This window comes from Trachurus japonicus, chromosome 6, assembly GCF_045865225.1.
Source record: "Trachurus japonicus isolate A0001 chromosome 6, Traja_1.0".
Taxonomy (NCBI): domain Eukaryota; kingdom Metazoa; phylum Chordata; class Actinopteri; order Carangiformes; family Carangidae; genus Trachurus; species Trachurus japonicus.
The window spans coordinates 17,064,064-17,083,958 of record NC_140912.1 but is presented as its reverse complement, the minus strand read 5'-3'; the positions used below and the strand labels follow the sequence as shown (position 1 = coordinate 17,083,958).

The window sequence follows — 19,895 nt, the reverse complement described above, 5'->3', positions numbered from 1 at the left end:
TACTGATTACCATAATAGTCAGTCACATGGGTTTGAGATAACAGGGTTACAGATAATGACTGCACTGTTGAATCAGGCTGATAATACACAGAGATAGATTGGAGATACGTCTGTCAAAAAAATTGTTTCATGTGTTTAATATGAATTCAGTTGTGGCAAGAATAACAAAAACCTTCTGCATGATCATAACTTGAGCTTTTATCACAGATCCAAATGTGATATTGTTTTACTGTAACAAAAAAAACCTTACAACCGGTGTCTCCTGCATTTATTCGCCTAATTTTAGTTTCCACGGATATTCATTATATGTGTATGAGATATACTAGTCATACATATTGTGACACAAATAATGACGACATGCCACAGTGTTCTTAAAAGTAGCTCAGCAAATTTACAGTGTGGGCATGACACAGATTTTAAAAATATTCCTTCCTGATAAACGTATTGCTCAGTCCAGTGCTAATAAGTTAATGAGTCATTACGAATGACTTATTAACAGTATTTGTGACTGTTCGATCATATCTTTATTCTTTTTAACATGTGCAGAAAGTCCCACAGAGCTAAATTCTTATGATTTTGTTCATTCTTGGACATATCAGACTATACTTCAAACACTAATTGCATGACAGGGTTCACTGGCACAAACAGTGCCCATCCTGTAGCAACAAGCCTGCATGTTCATGTGTTTGTGCATACGCGTAGTTGCTCCATTAATTATCTGCCCAGTGAATTTTCTGAATATGATACATGAAGCCTACAGATTTGCTGACTAAACTGCGAGGCTGTGGCCTAGAAATGACGCTGGATTTCTAAATGTGTTCTGTCCTCCAGCCCCAAGGTTATGTAGCAGTTGGTCTAACAAACAACAAAGCTGTGCCAATGTGAGAAAAGGCAACACAACGGACACATTTATGGTCATTTGTGATATACTTCCTACTTTTCTAATGTCAAATATGAACAATTTTCACAGATTCTTTATCATATGAACAATTTTCACAGATTCTTTATCTGATCTTTATTGGGTTATCATCAACGACAAACAAAATTTAAGAAATAGTCCGTTAATGCAACCTGTCAAAAGGCCCTATGTTGTGGTGACAAACAGATTGTCATGGACCTTTAACCCCTTTTCAATGTTGGTCTCGTTAAACAACAATAATCTGTAAATTGCCTCTATTGCAGACTACTAAATCTGTTTACACTCAGAAAACATAGCGAAACTGTTTTGATGTTTTTGTTTTTTTGATGGGACAGGAGTGCCAGTGAAGTAGTGGATGATTAAACACTTCATTTTGGCAAGCAGCTTTAAGGGGGAAATTCCAGCGCACCTGTGTGACTCATCCTTTCAGACGCACGTGCACCTGCTTCGGTGTAAATTGTCATTTTACCTCTATTGTTTATTCTTAATTTCTTCTTTCTGTTGTTTCCAGAAGTGTTATCAGGCCTACTCTTATTCTTAATCTATTTCCTTACAGTAAAATGTATTTAACAAAACATATCAATCACAAGAACAATACACAGCATTGGCAGTTGTGAGATGTGTCTGAGTCACACCGTCTTGGCAGTTTCTTCCTCCTCTTTCCTGTAAATGTGTGACCTCTTCCAAACTGTGGCAGTGATTGAAAAACTGCTGCTGTAGTATTTAAGGTGCCAAACTCGTCTTTTCTTTTCAGAAGTCCATGGACAAAGATCTCTGCTGGGCCATTTCATAGTTCCCTCTTCGGCTTCCTGCTCTACGCACATAAACATCGTACCTCCCATCCTCATCCTCCTCTTCATCCTCCTCCATCACTCTATCCTGTCGTCCCAGTGCTCTATCCCCCATACTGTGATGGCTCTGCATTCGGCCTGGTTTCATACTAGGCCAGCTCTTCTTACGCAGACTGCTGTTCAAGTCCCTGAAGGGAGGTAAGGTGCTCTGGAAGTCGCCTCTGAAAGGGGGAAGCTCCATGGATCCCCTCCCCAGGCCGTGCGCACCCTGACTGGCTTTGATGGAGTTGACAGAGGCCTGAGAGCCACAGTGGTGTTCATGGATGCAGCGGGAGCCTGATGAGGATCTCCTGAGCGCCTGCAGAGACTGAAGTTCCTCTGATAGCTCCCCAAGGTCCCCAGACATCTCCTAAAAAGAAGAGCGTTGTCACTTTTTTTTTTAAAGAACATGGCTGTGCTAAGGTAAAAATGATCAAAGTGATTAAACTAACCTTGTCTCTGAGAGTAAAAAGTTCATAATGGGGAGGATCAAACACCTCCTGGAAGTCGCCACGCTGAAACAGATTATTCTTGCGTACCAACACCTTTAAAATATGATAAAAAAGCTTGATAAATTAATTATTTCTACACTGAAATTTTGTAGTATAACTGTAACTTGTCTATTACCTTTTTTCGTGGCTGTTTGACTTGCACCAGGATGGAGACAATGAGGAGCAGCAGGACTACTCCCGTAGAGACACAAATTATGGTCCCATGGGTCTTTGTGATCTGGTGAAAAATACCTTTGCTCTTTTTCTCTGGATAACGGAGATGAAGAGAGGGATGAGGAGGGTTATAAATATGAACGGCATTCAGGTGCCCTGAAAGTATATCAGTCATTTACTTATTGCCATCCTTGTCAGGATTCTCTCTATCTTTGGTTGCCAGGATGAGTTCAGAGGTGTCACTAAGAGTCAAGGCACTGATGAACAGCCATCTCAGTCAACCAAGGTGCTAAAGAGTTTCTATCAGACAAAAGGCCATTCAGGTTCTTAAGTTGGAGAGGTGCCAAAGATGAAGACATTCTGCTTTCTCTGCCAGGAGGAAATTTTGTAAGAATTTCCTGTAGTGCCCGACACTGACCTACATTCACTGCTCTGTAGGACTCGGGGTGAAAAATTACATCGAAGACTTGCAGGGATATTTGAGAAAAAGGATCCTCAAAGGAGAGTCAATGTGACACCAAAGCCAGGCATGACATGCATCATCTTATATAACATGACAAAGTGTTCTGGCACAACTAGAGTACCTTTGCAGTTGCTCTCATCCCAGGGAAAGACACAGTTTTGGATGCCGTTGCATACCAGAGAAGTGTTGATGCACATATTGCTGTGGCAAAAGAATGCGCTGCCCGAGCAGGGTGCTGAAACATAAACAAAGTTGTATCTGTGACGAAGGCAAAATTGTCACAGCTAAGCAAATTAACAGTAAGAGGAAACTCATTATTTCCTGAAACTCTTTCTGCTCCAATTGTTTATCAAGTACTTATTGAATTATAACTACACTGTTGTGTTTTCATGAGGAGTACTATTACAATACATTATATAGTTTAATGCTTCCTTACTTTTAAAACCCACAATATTGAGTAGACAACACAAGAGAGTGCTATTACAGATCTGTTTGCAGTCCAGACCACACACTGTACTTTCCATCTCACAGCAGCAGCAACTAAACAAATGGGACATTGGCAGAAAAAAGATTAAAATGACAGAGGTTAAGAGTAACTGAAGGAGAAACTCACGGTCAGCAAAAGATGTGAACAGCATGCGGAAACGGCTAAGACGGCTCGTCTCATCAGCCCACATCCTCACTACTCCCACACCAGTGTCCAGCATGATGTCATTAGCTACTGTGCTACAAAACTTAGCCTGCAAGAAACCACACATTATTTTCTCTCGTAGTCTTGGATGTGCAGTCTCATTGAGGCCAAGGTCTGTAGAACAGTTGCTATATATTTCTCTTTGAAATGTGATATTAAAAGAGGTGCAACCATGACAAGGAAAGATGCACTGTATCAGGAGAGAGAAACTCAGAACTGAAAGAATAAAATAAAAAAATACTATGTGCCGCAAATAAAATACACTGTATCATTTTACAGTACATTTCAGAACATAAATTATATTACCTTTAGGTCCTCAATGGCATTACTGCCATCATAAACAGCCACAAAGTTCTTCTTACATTCATTTGAGTTTTCCATCTGGTACTCCAAGAATCGTAGGTAAATCTGGAATAATCAATGTGTAGGAGATACAGTATATGATACATTTAGTCACTTTTTCATGATATTATGTGTGTTTTTCTTTGCTACAGTATGAGGTTCTGACATGTGGACAAGTCCCATTTGAAGTTTTTTCATCCACAGCTTGGATGCACTGTATGTTTGATCATAAAACACATTTTATGTTGTATGAATCTCAAATCCACATTCTTATGATAATGTTAAGTATGTGGAACAAGCGCACATCACAATAGATAAAGAGATATAGAGGATGTATAATACACTGCAGACAGGAAACTCTTCTGTTCAACCATTGGTTCCAAATAATTCACATCCCCTCTCCTCAACAAAAGGTGTTACTGTATTATTTTCTAATCTCCCTTTGGTTCATACTTTCTCAGCCTTTCTTTCCTGTATTGTCATCCTGTGCGGTTCATATCACTGACAATGTAGAATATCAGCTAAATGGCGAAAATGTTACATTAGGTCTGCAATCAATGATTCAATTACTGATTATCTTTCATGTCCCATTAATCTAATAATCTGCCATTAATTTTGTTGACAAACTGATTAATTGTTTGGTCTATATGTTAAAAGAAAATAATGAAAAATGTTGATGTAAAACACTGTAGTATGCCATACCCTATTGTTTGTTGGGGCTCGTATAGTCCAGATGCAGTCCACTGCCTGGTCTGGCTTCACTTTGTACTCCTCCTCCACCTGACTGGAGCGGATCAGGCCGTCAGGTCCAGTCAGCTCAAACTGGCAATCTGCCCCACAGACAGAGAGCAGGGAAATATCAATATCAGGCAGAGAAAGTGGAAACACACCAGAGAGAAGAGGGAGATTAGTGGTGGTGGTGGTGGTGGTGGTGGTGAGGGGAAATAGCCATGAGTCTGCATCACATGTTAATGTAAAAAATGATTTGAATAAGTATGTAGTTCTACTACCTGGGATAGGGTTTAGAAGTCCTCCCACATGGAGATGAAATTCAGGGTCTTGAGGGGAAATCACAGAGAGAGAGAGATGTCACACTGAGAGGCATCATCAGTCCAAATACAGAGATGTGATTGGCCAGTAAGAGGCATTTGATTGAAGTATTATTTCCGCGCATGAACATTCAGTGAGTATCAGAATGGTGCAGGGAGGACATTGCCATACAGGGACCAATAAACCATCCCACTGCGTGTGCATCACCTGCAGTAAAGCTGTACTGGACCTGGAAGCCAATCCCCTCCAGCTCTTCATCACTGAAGAAGCGAATCCACATGAAGCGACCACTGGAGAGGACGAGCCCGGGATTGGCCGAGCCACAGAAGCGATTTATGAGGGGCGAAAAGCTGAACGGACCATCCCGTACCTCGATGTGGTCAAAGCGACACTCAAACGACGCCTCGATGTAGAAGGCATCGTCGAATAGGAGCTCTATTCTCTGGCGGGGCAGGGCTGGGGGAGGGAAGCACAGTGGTAAGTCAGTTGTACTGCCACAGAGGTGAGGCAGAAAGAAAAATAAAAACGGTGAAAAAAATGATGGTAAAAAAAATAAAAATCCTTTCAAATTTCCCTCAGTGTTGCTGTTTTTTTTTTTTTTGCATTAGTAAATCAGACTTTTGTTTTGTTTTGTTTTGTCAGCTCTTGTTGCAATTACAGGGGAAGTGACACACAGACAGACAGCAGAGTTTGATATCCTTTCTGGAGCGCGAGATAATGAGATAAGACAACTGTGAAAAAGTTATCACCTGCCAGTGCTTTGTGCTTTAACAACCACACAGGGAAAACTTCAAGACTGCACATATTAACTTGGTCAGAAATTGGCTTTGAAGCCAAGAAATAAAAAAAGGGCTTCATTTGTGATCAGTTTATATGAGTGATGTAACGATGCCATCGTTGAAGGAAGAGAGGATTGAATTCTAAGTAATCTTATACGCAAAGAAAATGAAACAGTGTTGTTTATATCAGAGGGACTCTGATATAATATATATATAATAATATAATAAGACACCGCTCATCAAAATGAAATAATCAGCCTCAGGTATATATTGTTGGTTACCTTCCAGTACGTAAAGGCACTCTTTGTTGGCAGGGTACGTATTTGGGTAGTTGGGGGAGCTGAAGGTGCCTCCATCTGTGTTTCGTACCCAGTTCCCACAGTGACGAGAGCTCTGTGACTGCTGAGAAGATTTAGCTGCTTTTGATCCCGCTCCGCCATCTGCATGTGAAATGACATCCAGCTGAGACATGACATTCTGACAGTAAATCATAATTTAGAGAAAAAATACACTTAATGATACCCCAGCAAGACACCACTGTGTGCACCTGCTTGTGTTATAATGTCACTAGTCTGTAGTTAAATTAGAACAAGGGTCTATCCATTAATGAAAGTATCAATCCTACCTTTAGTCTTCTGTGCCAGGGCAAATCCCTCCTCAATGACCAGGAGAAATATCCAGACTGTAAAAAGAAGTGAGTGTGTGTGTGTGTGTGAAAGGGTCACAGTCCAGGAATAAAAGGATGAGGGAGAGACAGCTTAGCAGGGTTTCTGCCTTTGCTTGTTCTCTTTTCTGAATCCCTGAATCTTCACGACAGGCCAGTGGTGTGGAGTTCAAACACCTGACAGGAAGAGAGTAAAGACATGCTGCTTCCTCTGCTTTATTCCTATCTCTGCATCCAAATGTTTACATGTATCACAGCGGATGAGAGCTGGGGCTGTTTATCTGCTGACTGCCATATGTGCTGCTGAGTGCAAGAATGATCAATGGCAAATGAAATATCATCCCTGCTTCATGAAACCACGTCTTGTGCCACATTTGTGCCATTACATAAAATATGACCTAAATAGGGCAGGGCATCTAGCCTGAGGGCAACGGGACACTGAAATTTGCTTTGAGTTTTAACCAAAGTGGCAAGTTGACGTGTTGGCATTTTGCTGTAAACGTCCCGTGACATACAAGTCACAGAGCAGCAGTGTCGAACACTACAGTATGTGCTGATTAGTGTCCGACAACTTAGTTTCTTGATGATGTTTTACTTGTGCTCACACAGGCCTCTTAATGTTTTATTCCATGTTGTTGTGTGTTATTATGGTAAAGTAAATTTTAAAAGATCCAAGGATTACCCTCTATCCCCACTAATCTTGAGAAAACCCCAAATGAGAATTTGCAGTAGGCTACTGTCACTAACCACATCTTACAATGAAGCCAAGGCAGACAGAGCAAAATGTCGTGACATTTACCCACTGTGTCAAAGTCAATAGCTCCAGGTTTTTGTCCAATGATTTTTTTTCTCTCCACCAAACCACCTCCACTGTGTTCAGTGTGTGTGTTTGGAGGAAAAACTGAGGCAGCAGCAGCTTAAATCCTCCCCCTGTCACTTGCCCACTGCACCCATGGTGCAAAGGGGAACAATATTTCATTTTAGTTTACTCAAGCAAAAATGAAAAAAAAAAAAAAAAAAAAGCCTACATAAATAATTGTAGTAGAAAAACGTAGTGCAGGAGCTGTCACTTCAGCACCATGAATGTTGGACCAGAGAAACCTTCAATACTATTTAGCGAGGCAGTTCCGTGTGTTTTGAACTACGCTGTCATGTTTCACCGATCATAAAGTTTGTTTGGTCTTTTAAAAAAAAACACGCACATCTACATACGTGACTTTTGGGCACGGATCAAATCAAACCTGCATATATCGGAGTTAATTTTACACACACACACACACACACACACACACACACACACACACACACACACACACACACACACACACTGATTCGATTAGAAAGCATGACTTTCCTACATCACCCACTCCTCCAGACACAGACAGGAAAAGTCACCGTTTCACTGGACGCTCTTAAAAAAACACACACGCGACGCGAGTATGAATAATTCCACTCACCTACATGCATCCTCTCAGAAGAATTTTCTGGCTTTGGGTTTCAAACTTAACCAGCTGTGTATCCCTCACATCCCTCTGCCCGTTTAAATCAATGGTCCGGATTGGCGAATGTTCGAACCACAGATTTCCAAAGTCCAACTTTCACCTTTTCATCCTCATCCTATTGGTCAATGTGAGAGCGAGAGGTTTCTGGGGCAAAGAAAGCGCTGATGAACGACTTCTGATTTATCATCGGTCTCCACTTGTGGAGAAAAAAAAAAGAAGACAAAAAACAAAAACAAAACCAGATGAGCAGAGTTTTCCTGCATGCGCAGAGACTCTGCTACCGCAGAGCTCAAGTCTGTATCAGTCTGAGACTTCCCCTCTTAAATAAACAGATGATCTGTCTGCGGCTGCTCGCTGTTTTAAGATTGGGCTCAGTTGGCGCGAGAAGGGGGAAGAGATGATTGCGCATGTGCATAATCATACATGAGTTATAAGTGTTATGATAATCCTCACATAGCCTGTCTAGCATATTCATGAATTATATTATGAATTAACATTTTATTTTAATTTAATTAGCTCTTACAGGGCAAGCGTCCAGAAGGGGATGGACACACACACACACACACACACACACACACACACACACACACTGGACACCTGTGCCAAAGAGCTCAGTAGGCATAAAACAGTCACACATTACATTCCTGTGTGCATTTCTATGCAGAGCAGGGAGCAGGGCACATTCACTGTTGTCTTTTCTCATTTTTCTAGAAGGACACAGAGTGCCCGCAGCCTTAAAAAAAAAAAATGCTGGCTGGAGCTGCAGAAAATGGAAGCCAAGAGTTGGTGGGATGGAGATTTTCCTTTGATGTGTTGCCTTTTAACAACACAACCTGTCAGAATTTTCAGTGGCAGATTCGTGCCTCAGCAGCTGATTGTAATTGCTTTGAATCAGTGGCTCTGGACGATGTAAGGGCGCTCCTGGCAGCCCAAGGCAATCTCACTCTGACAGATGCCTGAGTCTAAATAAGTGATAAAGTCTAATATGCACCCTGGCCTTTTACACTCACACTTGTGTGGTCGTATGCATCTGTAGCCTTCTACAAAACAGTTTTTGAAGTATCTTTTAAATAGAATACCCTCCTTGATATGAGAGGCATTTGTCACACTATGACTACTAGACAATGGCAGAATGATACATGTATAAACGAGTCATAGCAGTCAGTTACACAGTCATACATCTCTGATACTTGCTGTGTAATTATACTGTAACCACAAGCTACTCGTCATATCAGACCCCCCCCCCCACACACACACACACACACACACACACACACACACACACACACACACACACACACACACACACACACACACACACACACACACACACACACACACACACACACACACACACACACACACCAGTGCATTGAATTGGGCCATGCAGTGTTGCTGTGCTTCTGAATTCAACTTTTGATTTATGAGTGGAAGACTGCAGTTCTTTCAGAAGTTACATATTATCACTTTAAAAGTGCAGAAGTATAGCAGCAAAATATAATCACTAATCTAAATTTTGGTCTCTGCAGTATAATTATCAAATAATGTTACGGATGTAGTAGTGTATATTCATGAGCTGAGTAATCTTAAAAATGAATGTCATAAACTGATCGTATATGAAAAATCATTTTTCTGTAAGGTAACCAGTACGATATTTCCTTCTGGATTACAATAAAAGTTTAAAGTATAGAATACAACAACTTAAAGGTTTAAGTAAAATAGTAAAGTGAATATACTTAGTGAGCTTGCACCATGGTTTACTAGCAGTTGATACAAAAAGTGGATCCTTTCCAACCAACCTGTGTAATTTAAGTTGAAAACTCATTATGCGTGTTATTTTTTTCTCACGATAATGATTTCTTCCATCGTTCTTTCTTTGAAGTTACGTCTCTCACATAAAACTTGACGAACAATTTCAGTAAGACAGAAGAAAAACAGCAGCCACCAAACTTCAAGCGACCCGGCAATCCACAAAGCTACACATCCTATCAGAAAACCCACTGGCCACATTTTCAAAGTCTCCAAGGCCATCATTATTCAGTAAGGTGGGACCAATTTTTCCTCTGCAGTAACAACCTCAGGGTAAATTAATTCAGCAGGAGATGAACAAACTCACCCACACAATATAGGCGCTATCATAAAGTTGCATCATCTGGGCCCGTGTTTAAAAATGACACTGTTCCCTTATGATTGATGATAAAGTGAGAGTGTTGCCTCAGAGACGCATGAATCATTTATTTTATAGGACGTGTTTGGTTGGGCAGGACTGCTCAGACACTGTCTCATCCTAAGCTGCGTGACATTTGAACCACTCGGAGAAAGTGCGAGTGACGGGTCGTCAACAAGCCTCGATGGACAAAACCAGCTGTTGCTGTCATGACCAGAGGCCACAGTTGTCTGCAGGTCACCATCTGTCTGTCTGTCTGTGTGTCACATAGCCGCTAGTAAAAACACATGCAAACTAGCAAACCGGTTCACATACACCTTTGTTTACTGCACATCAAAGGTATTGAAATTTGCATCTGTTGCCATGGTAACAGGGCTGGTGTCTTCCCTGCTTCTTCTTAGGCAATCAGGGACCTGGGAAGCATCGGATTTCACTAGGTTTGACAGAGACAAAGATGAAAGTAAAACAAAAGACAAAATCTCCTGGTCCGTCTACCTGCGCTGCTGCTGCAAGTAGCGGGGAAGCTTTGTGTTGTAGTAAAACCTGATGCCAGTGGGAATACCGTGTTTTCCCCTTTGAGTTACTGTAATGTTGGGAGAGCTTTTGTAAAACTGTGTTGTCCTTGATTCCTAAATTTGCCTCCTTCATGCAAACTGCTGCAGCCTTGTCATTTTTATGAATACAATGTTGTACAAAATCACTTCTCTGGGTGTTGCATGTGTGTGGTGTTGGCTCTCCCTGTACCAACTAATCAACAAGCTGATGAAAACAGTCGTTCACCATTTTCACAATGTTCCCTAAAAAACCAACAAAACTGAAATGCAACTTTTGATGAGTTTTGTAGGGAGCTATTAGTATTTATTTTGGCAAAACAATCCCTTTCAGTCTCATCTTGTTCAAACGACTGATCTTATGGTGAGGTTAAGATCAGCAAGGGCTGTTTTCATGTCGGACTTTTTGAAAGCTCAAAAATGAGAAATTCATTCATTTACAATTTCTCGACAACTGCGTGGACAAACTTTTTCTGCAGAAGGAAATCAGTAAACACAATAAAAACTCTGGTAAACCACATCATGGAGCTAATGGTAAAATCGTTGTGCCAACTTTCAAAACACACAATACAGTTTTGTTGCAGTAGTATGTAATGCATTGTGACTGATATGAATGCACCAAATAGCTTATAACAAAGAGTAGCTGCACAGTCGCCAATGTCTCGTATAACCCTAATCCAAAAAAGTACAACAAAGCTCAACCAGCCGTAGATCAGACTCATGCATTACATTTGAGAAAAGAGGTCAACTGTGATGTGAAGATAATCAGACATCTCTTTGTCATATAACAACTTTTTCTGTGAGCAGATCGCGATCAAAAGAAGGCCAAGACTGCAGCATAGAACTGACAGAGGACAATGAATCCTACATTGTTCATTTGCAGGACCAGAACTGTAATTAGAATTTTAATTGCAGTCTTACCCAGGCAAGTGATTGCTCCTATTAGCATGTGCTTAAGGACGAAATTAACATCTTTAATTTGGCATTGTCTATGGTTGAGTGAGCCAGGTGACAGGGCTGCACACTTTCTTCACTCTGTCTTTTTTAATGTCCTTACTGTTAAAGTACACACGCATGCATCATATGCATGTATGACCAGCTGCGTGTCTTGTATTGGAAATTATTTTGCATGTCTGAAAAGAACAATGAGCTTCCAAGGACAGGGTCATCTTTAAGGTCAGGGATTACACAGCAGGACGTTCCATGCATGGCACAACGAGGTTAAGAGGTTTCCAAGCACATAGTAATACACTATCTGGACTTGCTTTGAATCCGTGCCACTGTTGCTCGATCTGCTTGTCGCAGTGAAACACAACAGATTGCTGAATTTAGAAGAAAAGCACTTTTATCAGCTTCCGAGGAAAAGTCATTAAGACACCACCACGAGCCTGTGATTGGCATGAAATCCCTGTGGATTTGGCCTATTACTGTTGATGAGGAAGCACAGTAGCCTACAAGTCCCGACTTTAATAGGGTGGAACAGATTACTGCTTCCCAGTGACTTCTTATTTATCATCACATTGATTTGTTTTTCTTTTTTCCTTTTTTTTTTTCTTTTTGGTCCTCTCCAACACATTTTAGCGCGACAGATTTTATAGCCTGTGCTCGGCCCATAAGCATTTGATGTTACAACTGTAGATTATGTTCCAACTAATCACCCCTCAGTCCACTGTGTTAAATCCTACACTCAGCTGGGAGCTCAAACACAGGTCATATAGTGTCGCAAAAATCCCTTATCCTCAACGCACCTAATGCATAATTTACTTTCCCCTTAAAGGGCATTAACCAAAAATGTTATATAATGTTATAATAGACAGAGAATTGAGCTCAATCGGACTGTGTGATTGCGTCATGTTTAATAATAATAATAATAATCATGTTTTCCTGAAATGTGTGATTGTATTTTATTTGAGTCTTGTGTGATGTGCAACTGAGCTGTTGTGTGCTGCCGTCTTGGCCAGGTCACTCTTGGAAAAGAGGTTTTAAATCTCAATGAGTTTTTTACCTGGTTAAATAAAGGATATTGATTGATTGATTGATTGATTGATTGATTGATTGATTGTTATTGACACATACATTACATTTCACTAGAATTTTAATCATCCAAATAGATGATTCCTTACATAATGGTCATCGTAGGTTTCAAAACCAGGCTGTCCCTGAAGACCCAGTCAATGAGAATATACAAATATCCTGGTCCTAGACAGATTTAGATACATGTGATATCATTCAGCAGGAAGGGCTCTTGCTAAACTCCATTCTTATCTTTAGCCCATGACAACAGATTAGACAGAGAAGAAAGGAGAGGAAAGAAAAATGATCTCCTGTCAGAAAACAAGTATTAAGTCTGTGTAAACACCCCTGAATAAAATGCATTGTGAGATGTGTTTGGTTGGTTACATTTGAGACTAAGCTCCCTGATTGACTTTCACAGCAATCCTGGTTCTTCAAAATATTTGTAAGCATGTACTTCTCTACTTTACAATCTCCATAATCTGTTCATGCTCATCCTCAGCTCCCATAGACAGTGGCATCATACATGTAATAATTCAAACTAACATATGGTCTGTCGTGTGTGTGATGTTGCACACGCATTCAGTTCCTCAAAAAACTGTCATTTGCAAACCTTCAGTTTCATGCAACTAGATGGAAATGTATTTAATCTAATTTTTTCTTCAAGTATTTTGCTTCCTGTTGAGATCAAACCAGAACCGCATACAACTGTAAATTAATATTTTCAAGGGAGAAGAACAAGCTATTTTGTTATTTGGGATATGGCATTTGGGAATTTGATCCTTGAGGCATCTTCCTCATTTTCAAAGAAAAATGTTTTAAAGACACTGTCATTAAAACATTTTTAGCAAAGTGCCCTGTAGGCGAGGAGAGGGGATATGTGGGGAGCTGATGAGCTGATTTTGGATGGATTGCTCACTGTTTACCTGTTGGCTCAGGAAACTAAAGCAAGACTTTCTAATTTTATGCAAAAATACAAGACATGATGCCATACACTGTATTTCCAGTGATTATTTCAACAGCCTTAAGTGTTACCTCAGAAAAATTGGCACAACATAATAAGTTGAGTCATAAATTAATAAAAAGCTTTTATATTCAAGTTATATGCTGTGTATCATTAGCAAAATATATATATTGTTTTAAAAAAGCAAAGATATCAACAGGAATGAGTAAGTATTTATACGCATATCCAGTTGATGTGATAGAAACATTATGTACTGCAACTTTAAATCAAGTGCACTTAGTAGCAGTCATATATAAATGCATTAAATGAGTGCTGGACTACTGCACTCTACATAATTTTATACAGGGAATAATTGGCTCCCATGTGTTTTAGTGATCAAAGCCAAATGGGATCTTGACAGTCGGCTTACATCTAAAAATGACTTCCTCTTTTCCTCAGGTGTTGGACTGTGTGTCTTGTTGCATCGTATTTTACTTCTTACCAAACTCCACATCAGTGAATACTGTTGTACTAATGTGATCCTGGATGCCACAGTGAGATGATCTTGTGTCTCTCCCAACAGATAACACCTGTGGTGGTAAATTTTTTTTATATATCTATTCAATAAAGAATTTAAAAAGAAAGTCTTCACACGACAGCTGTCTTTCCTGGGTTTTAATAGCCTAAGCATTCATGAATGGAGTCACATACATACAACCGCATGAACAGTCAGTCAATGGGTGAGTGAGCAAGATGTTCTCAGACCTGCTATCCTTATACTGTAGTTCCCAAAACACGTCACTAGTCAAAATATATGGCAACATTTCCATCACACACCACTCCCCTCACGACCAGTGCAGTGGGATATCCTCATTCAATTTAAACATTCTGCTCTTCCTAAATCTTACAGCATATGGCCAATCACAAGGATGTTTCTGGAACAGATGGCCAATGGTAATGACCCTTACAGTACGCAAAGTACGATTAAACCCAGGAAGACAACTGAAAGATTAGTCTGCTTCTCACCAATTAGGACCCTCTGTATAACATGTGAGGAGGAGGAGGATGTGGGAAACAAGAGGGGATATAGATTAGATTAAGTCAAAATTCAACTTGGATCATTTGTGTCTTCTGCCCTATCAAAAATTAAAAATCAATATTGGGAGATAATTGTGTTTTGCAAATCTATATTTTATGATTTAAAAAATGGGTTCATTACAATATAGCAATGTTTTAAAAAGGAAGATTCTTCATCCCGGTATAAAACCAACAACGCCACAGTGCTGATGCTCCCATGTCTCTAAGTTGATCAGACATCTTGGCCGTGTTCGACCCACAAAGTCAGCAGGCAAGTAGAGCAGTGACAAGCTTTACTGCAGTAGCAAACTGAAATCTTCTTAGCATGGACTGATCTGTGGATGTGGCAGCAAGCCTGGACGAGGATGAGTCCAGTGCCACTTAAGGTTCATCAAAGATTTTTTTAAATGTTTAGCTGATTTTTTATTAAGAATTTGTGATTTTAGCAAAGAGTTAATTATGATGATGTTTTGTGTATTTGTTTTTTTTTTTTTAGAAACACCACCACACTGTGGTGGATATAAAAAAGATGGATAGGGTAGAGCTTTGTCTGGGACCCTCATGTTACACAAGTGGTGTCTTTCACGGCAAACCAGTTAAATCTAGGCTAATATTTATCAGTTTGTGCTTGCTCATATTATGAGTTGTACAGTAGCATCATATAAAAAAAGAAACGGATTTTAGGAACGACAGGATTTTTAAAAACATGAAACATGTTTTGTTTTTTTTACTGTGAAACCAGTTCAACCATCTGATTACTTGCTGTTCCTAAAATGCGCTGAACTTGAGTACTTTAGGGAAAATGACACTGTGCATGCATCTGGCCGTTAACATGCTCTTTGCCTTGAGTCCCCCCGCCCCTCCTCCCCTCTCTTCTTCCCCACTTTTTAATTTAGTCAAATATACAAAGCTGGTCTTTGCAATCAAAGCCTAAGCACTTGTAGGAAGGGGCTTTAGAGACATAATTAAAATGCCTGAGTGAGAGACGGCAGCTTTGGGTACAAAGTGACAGAAAGTGAGAGTCTGATACAAGGTTGCTTTGAATATCACACTTAAAGAGGGTGAGAAAAGAACAGAGAAAGGAGAAGATAGGGAGAAGTGGGAATGTGTCATAAGACTAGACTGGTGTGGATTAACTGCTGTTGGCCATCGACCAAGCGGCATGGGGATAGAGCTTCTGAATGTCCTCACATACCCAGAATACATTTCAGCAGCAAAGAAGGGGCATAAAACAATAGGTAACTTGGGAAGAAAGTGCAAAAGTAATAAATAGATTTTCTTGTAATTTCTTTGAAGAACAAGACCCTTGGTATACCAGTCCAAATTTGTGACGTAGAAACAAGAAAGCAGGAAGACTTTTAGAGACACACTTCAAATTTAAGTTGAACAATCTCAGATCACAAAAAGGCCACGGTGAAAGATGTGACCTTAGATGATAGGACTTTGCAATTGCAATACAGTTTTAATTACACACCACAGCACAGTAGCCTACACTGCTGCGATGCTGATTAATTCCAACAACAAATTGTACTCTGTGTGTGTGTGTGTGTGTGTGTGTGTGTGTGTGTGTGTGTGTGTGTGTGTGTGTGTGTCTGTGTGTGTGTGTGTGTGTGTGTGTGTGTGTGTGTGTCTGTGTGTGGGAGAGACAGAGAGTTTATGTAAGTGTGCTCTGCTGTGTAGAAGATGCGAGTGAGCGAGGATAGGCAAAGACTGGAGAGCGAGGCATTTGAAAATGATGGTAGGCTATGTCAGTAGCTTGTACCTTAAATATTCTCCAAACCACACAAAAACATATAATTTATGTTAAACATATAATTTAATAGTTAGGCTATAATAATAATTGTGTAGAAAGAATTATTAGCAGTAATGTCACTTAAAAACAAAACCACAGAAGAACCTTTATAGCCTCATTCTGCCTTAGCAACATGCTGTTTGCAACTCCACTTCTGCACAGATCTGCATTATGTAGGCTAGTTTGATTATTTTGCAGATTCTGTTAATTATATAAGATATTACCAAAAAGTAGAATATGTTCTGTATTAAATAGCCAACAAGTGGGTCTTATTTTGAGGATGGTCTGTGTTCTACTGAATGTTTTCTGATGGCGCATGAAGCTGTTTGCCCACCAGGTGGCGCTAGTGGTTCAGTCGGTCTCTGTGGTCGCGGGACTTCACCATGGATGTGGTTTTCTGTTCACTAAATGGTGGATAATACAGAGACGCAACTGCAGTGTTAGAGGGGATGGACGCGTGGTTGTAAAAAGCTGCGTGTGCTTAAAACAAATCCAACATGTCGGACAAACACCGGGCGCTGCCGTCATGGATGGCAAAGAAGCAGGAAGTGAAAGAGAAGGAGCCGCTGAAGAGCAAGAGAAAACGGAAAGCAGCGAGGTAAACGACCTGTGTAACAAAAGAGAGTCTGGTTTATGTGTGATTTCATATGTGGAGTCTGTTGAACAAACCCGCACTGTTGTGTTTTTAAGAGCTGCTTTCTACTGCATGAACGAGAAGGAGCTGGTGGACGCTGCTGTGTCGTTTCTTACCCACGGTGCCGGCGAGGATGTGGCTCTTCCCACGGACCAGAAGGTGGCGCTGTTTCTCCTCTCTCCCTTTTAAAGCGGCTCATGTTTCCAAACTGAAAAAACTCTGAACATCAAATCCCAAACTGTAGAAACTAGTAGAGCATAATTTATAAGATTTTTGGACCAGTATAAACTTCAACTGAAGTAAGCAGTTATTACATGAAATAAATACTAAATTAACAATCCATATAAAGCCATAATAAGTTAGGAAACGTAAACACATCAAAATTTTACAGCAGTTTCAGTTTTTGATCATCTGCCCACCAAGATAAATTAATGTCAAACTGTTTCATAGAAAATCAGCTCTCTTAAATCATTGCATAAGCTCATCCACTTAATTTAGCCAGAGGAAGAAACCAGATTACATAATTCTTTCTGTAAACTTCCATGAAAATTGTGAAGATTGAAGCATAAAAATGATGAGATAATACATGTTTGTCATACTGTATGTGAACATCAAAGGGACTATATAATTAAGTAGACACACCATACATTTTCTCCATAAAGCTCTAATTAGTATACTGTGCAGATAATTTCTATGTAAAAAATGTTCTGATTCATACCGCTCATTTATTTGTGGCTGAACCACTGCCTATAAATCATGAGTGCTTGTTCTGCCCACACAGGCTGAGTTTTGGGACAAGGCAGAAGACACCACTGCAGAGATCAAGGAGAAACCTGCATCTTCAAAGGCAAAACCAAAGGCAGTGAGAGAGGCTGCAGAGGAGGAGTCCTCCGACTGCAGTGAGGCCCAGGCGGCAGCATACACTTCAGAAACAGACTTGGATGTTACTGAAGTGGAAACACTGCCATATACCAACAACCAGAGGCTTCAGGAACCTGAGGCACAGAGGTCAGGACCAGTTCAGAAACACAGTGGTGCTGTAATCAGTGAACTGGAGGCTGAGAAAAAGGAGGAGCGCTCTCAGACGCCAACAGATGCAAAAGAGGAGGATGATGCCTTACGGCTTGTGCGAGAAATTTTTTTCACCTGACGATGAACTTCATCAAATACCACTGAGGAACAATCTTCTCTTTATAAGGGAATGCTATGTTCTGTAATCGAGTCAAGTCAGTAAGCACATGTAAATATACACAGCTCCTCCATAAATCTACAAATTCAATCATTGATCCGTCAATTGATAGGCTACTACTGTGTAAAATTTTGGCACAGCGCAGTAGAAAGTGGACATGGAGAAAGATACTAATCACCAACAGTTTTGCATCAAAATGAGGTGTAGATGCTTTTTGTGGTTGTTTCACCACAGCTGTGTGTACATAAGTCCAATGCTTTCTGAAGTTTCTATGGGCAAACTATTGGACTTTATGCAGAGTTTCCACTCTGGGCACAATATTGTAGCTTCGGCTATAAGAAAAACAACATTTCTGCACTGGAGTCGGTCTCAGTGAAGCAGCTTCAGTTTTTGATTTTATAACACCACAGATTAAAGCCTCTGATGTTCTTATCTTCATTTGTGTGTGCATTTACTATATTAGAGCTAACATCCTGTTCTAGTTGATTAAACAAAAGGAAGGAACTGAAATACATTTTATTAAAACATTTATCAGGTTATCTTATCTATCACAGGTCATTGATAGGCTATATATATTTTTTATTTCGCCAGCATTTCCCATGGTTGAGATGATATAGTGAAAACATATCAAATATTATGTAATGTTTACAAAAAAAACACACACACACACACAGGTTAGTTATACCCGCCTCAAGTACTTTGTCTTCATGATTAAAGTTTCCTTTGGATTAAGGTGAGAATGACTACACACAAGCAATTGCACGCACCCAACTGAGGTGTTTGTGTAGGGACAGTTTGAATCAGTCTACTTCCAATCAGACGTTAGCCTCCTCCCTAATACGCAGGTCAACACAGTTGTTATATCCAGCTCAACCTGCACTCCCACACACACATAAAACCAGAGGGTCATGTCTTCCCAGGTCACATACGGCTGATTGAGTACTAGAAAAGCAATAATGCCAGTCAGGATGAGCAGGCTTGATGCAGCCTGGCAGGCCATACTAAACCACAGTGCTGCTCTGTCTTTGGCGTAGGCTGTCAACAGCCCTGCCAGCAGGGCAAAGGCCACCAGCACCACTGGAGCGTACAAACCCAGGACAACTACTGTTGAAATAATGTCAATTATTATCTCAAATTCAGCTCCCCAGAGAGTTAGGTAGTACAGTTTGCTGTTTTCGGCTTCAAAGGGACCGATGAGGGCATCATTGGAGGCAATGAACACGCCAGGGAAGAGCACCAGGGATGTAATCATCTGAATGAAGATGAGCAGCAGAAACACAGAAATCCACAAACAGCACCTTGTGGGACTCTTCATGGCCAGAGCAGATAGAACTGAAGCCTGATGAGGCCCTTTGATCTTTGACCTGCACATTAATATTCAGATTGTCAAAAACCAAAACAACCAACAATATGACAAACAGAGAGATGACAAACATTTAGACTCCATAAATCCGCCCATCAATTCAAGTATTCAACACAAACTTACCCCATTATCAACTAGATGGTGTTCATGAGTGAGCTTTGAGTGGAATCCCTGTCAACTTCTGCAAATGTGTCACGGGATTAATATTCAACCAACTGACCAGCATGTTTAGGCTACTTGTACATTGTATTAGGCCTATAC

The 19,895-nt window shown here is 40.3% G+C and overlaps 2 protein-coding genes across 2 annotated transcripts; one reads left to right on the top strand and one right to left on the bottom strand.

Annotated features, from left to right (window-relative positions):
* Positions 1-121: 121 nt before the first annotated feature.
* neto2b (neuropilin (NRP) and tolloid (TLL)-like 2b) lies at positions 122-8,196 on the bottom strand. Its single transcript, XM_085779427.1, has 12 exons — positions 7,861-8,196; positions 6,365-6,421; positions 6,021-6,179; positions 5,168-5,416; positions 4,921-4,968; positions 4,613-4,740; positions 3,875-3,976; positions 3,491-3,617; positions 2,999-3,112; positions 2,377-2,507; positions 2,202-2,294; positions 122-2,119 (listed from the first exon to the last, which is right to left on the bottom strand). Exons 1-12 carry the CDS (start codon positions 7,868-7,870, stop codon positions 1,670-1,672), a joined length of 1,668 nt encoding a protein of 555 aa, XP_085635553.1. The 5' UTR covers positions 7,871-8,196; the 3' UTR covers positions 122-1,669.
* Positions 8,197-16,825: 8,629 nt separating this feature from the next.
* On the top strand, positions 16,826-18,791 carry LOC146985942 (uncharacterized). The gene is made up of 3 exons (XM_085779429.1): positions 16,826-17,046; positions 17,139-17,241; positions 17,864-18,791. Exons 1-3 carry the CDS (start codon positions 16,946-16,948, stop codon positions 18,230-18,232), a joined length of 573 nt encoding a protein of 190 aa, XP_085635555.1. The 5' UTR covers positions 16,826-16,945; the 3' UTR covers positions 18,233-18,791.
* The last annotated feature ends 1,104 nt before the right edge of the window (positions 18,792-19,895 follow it).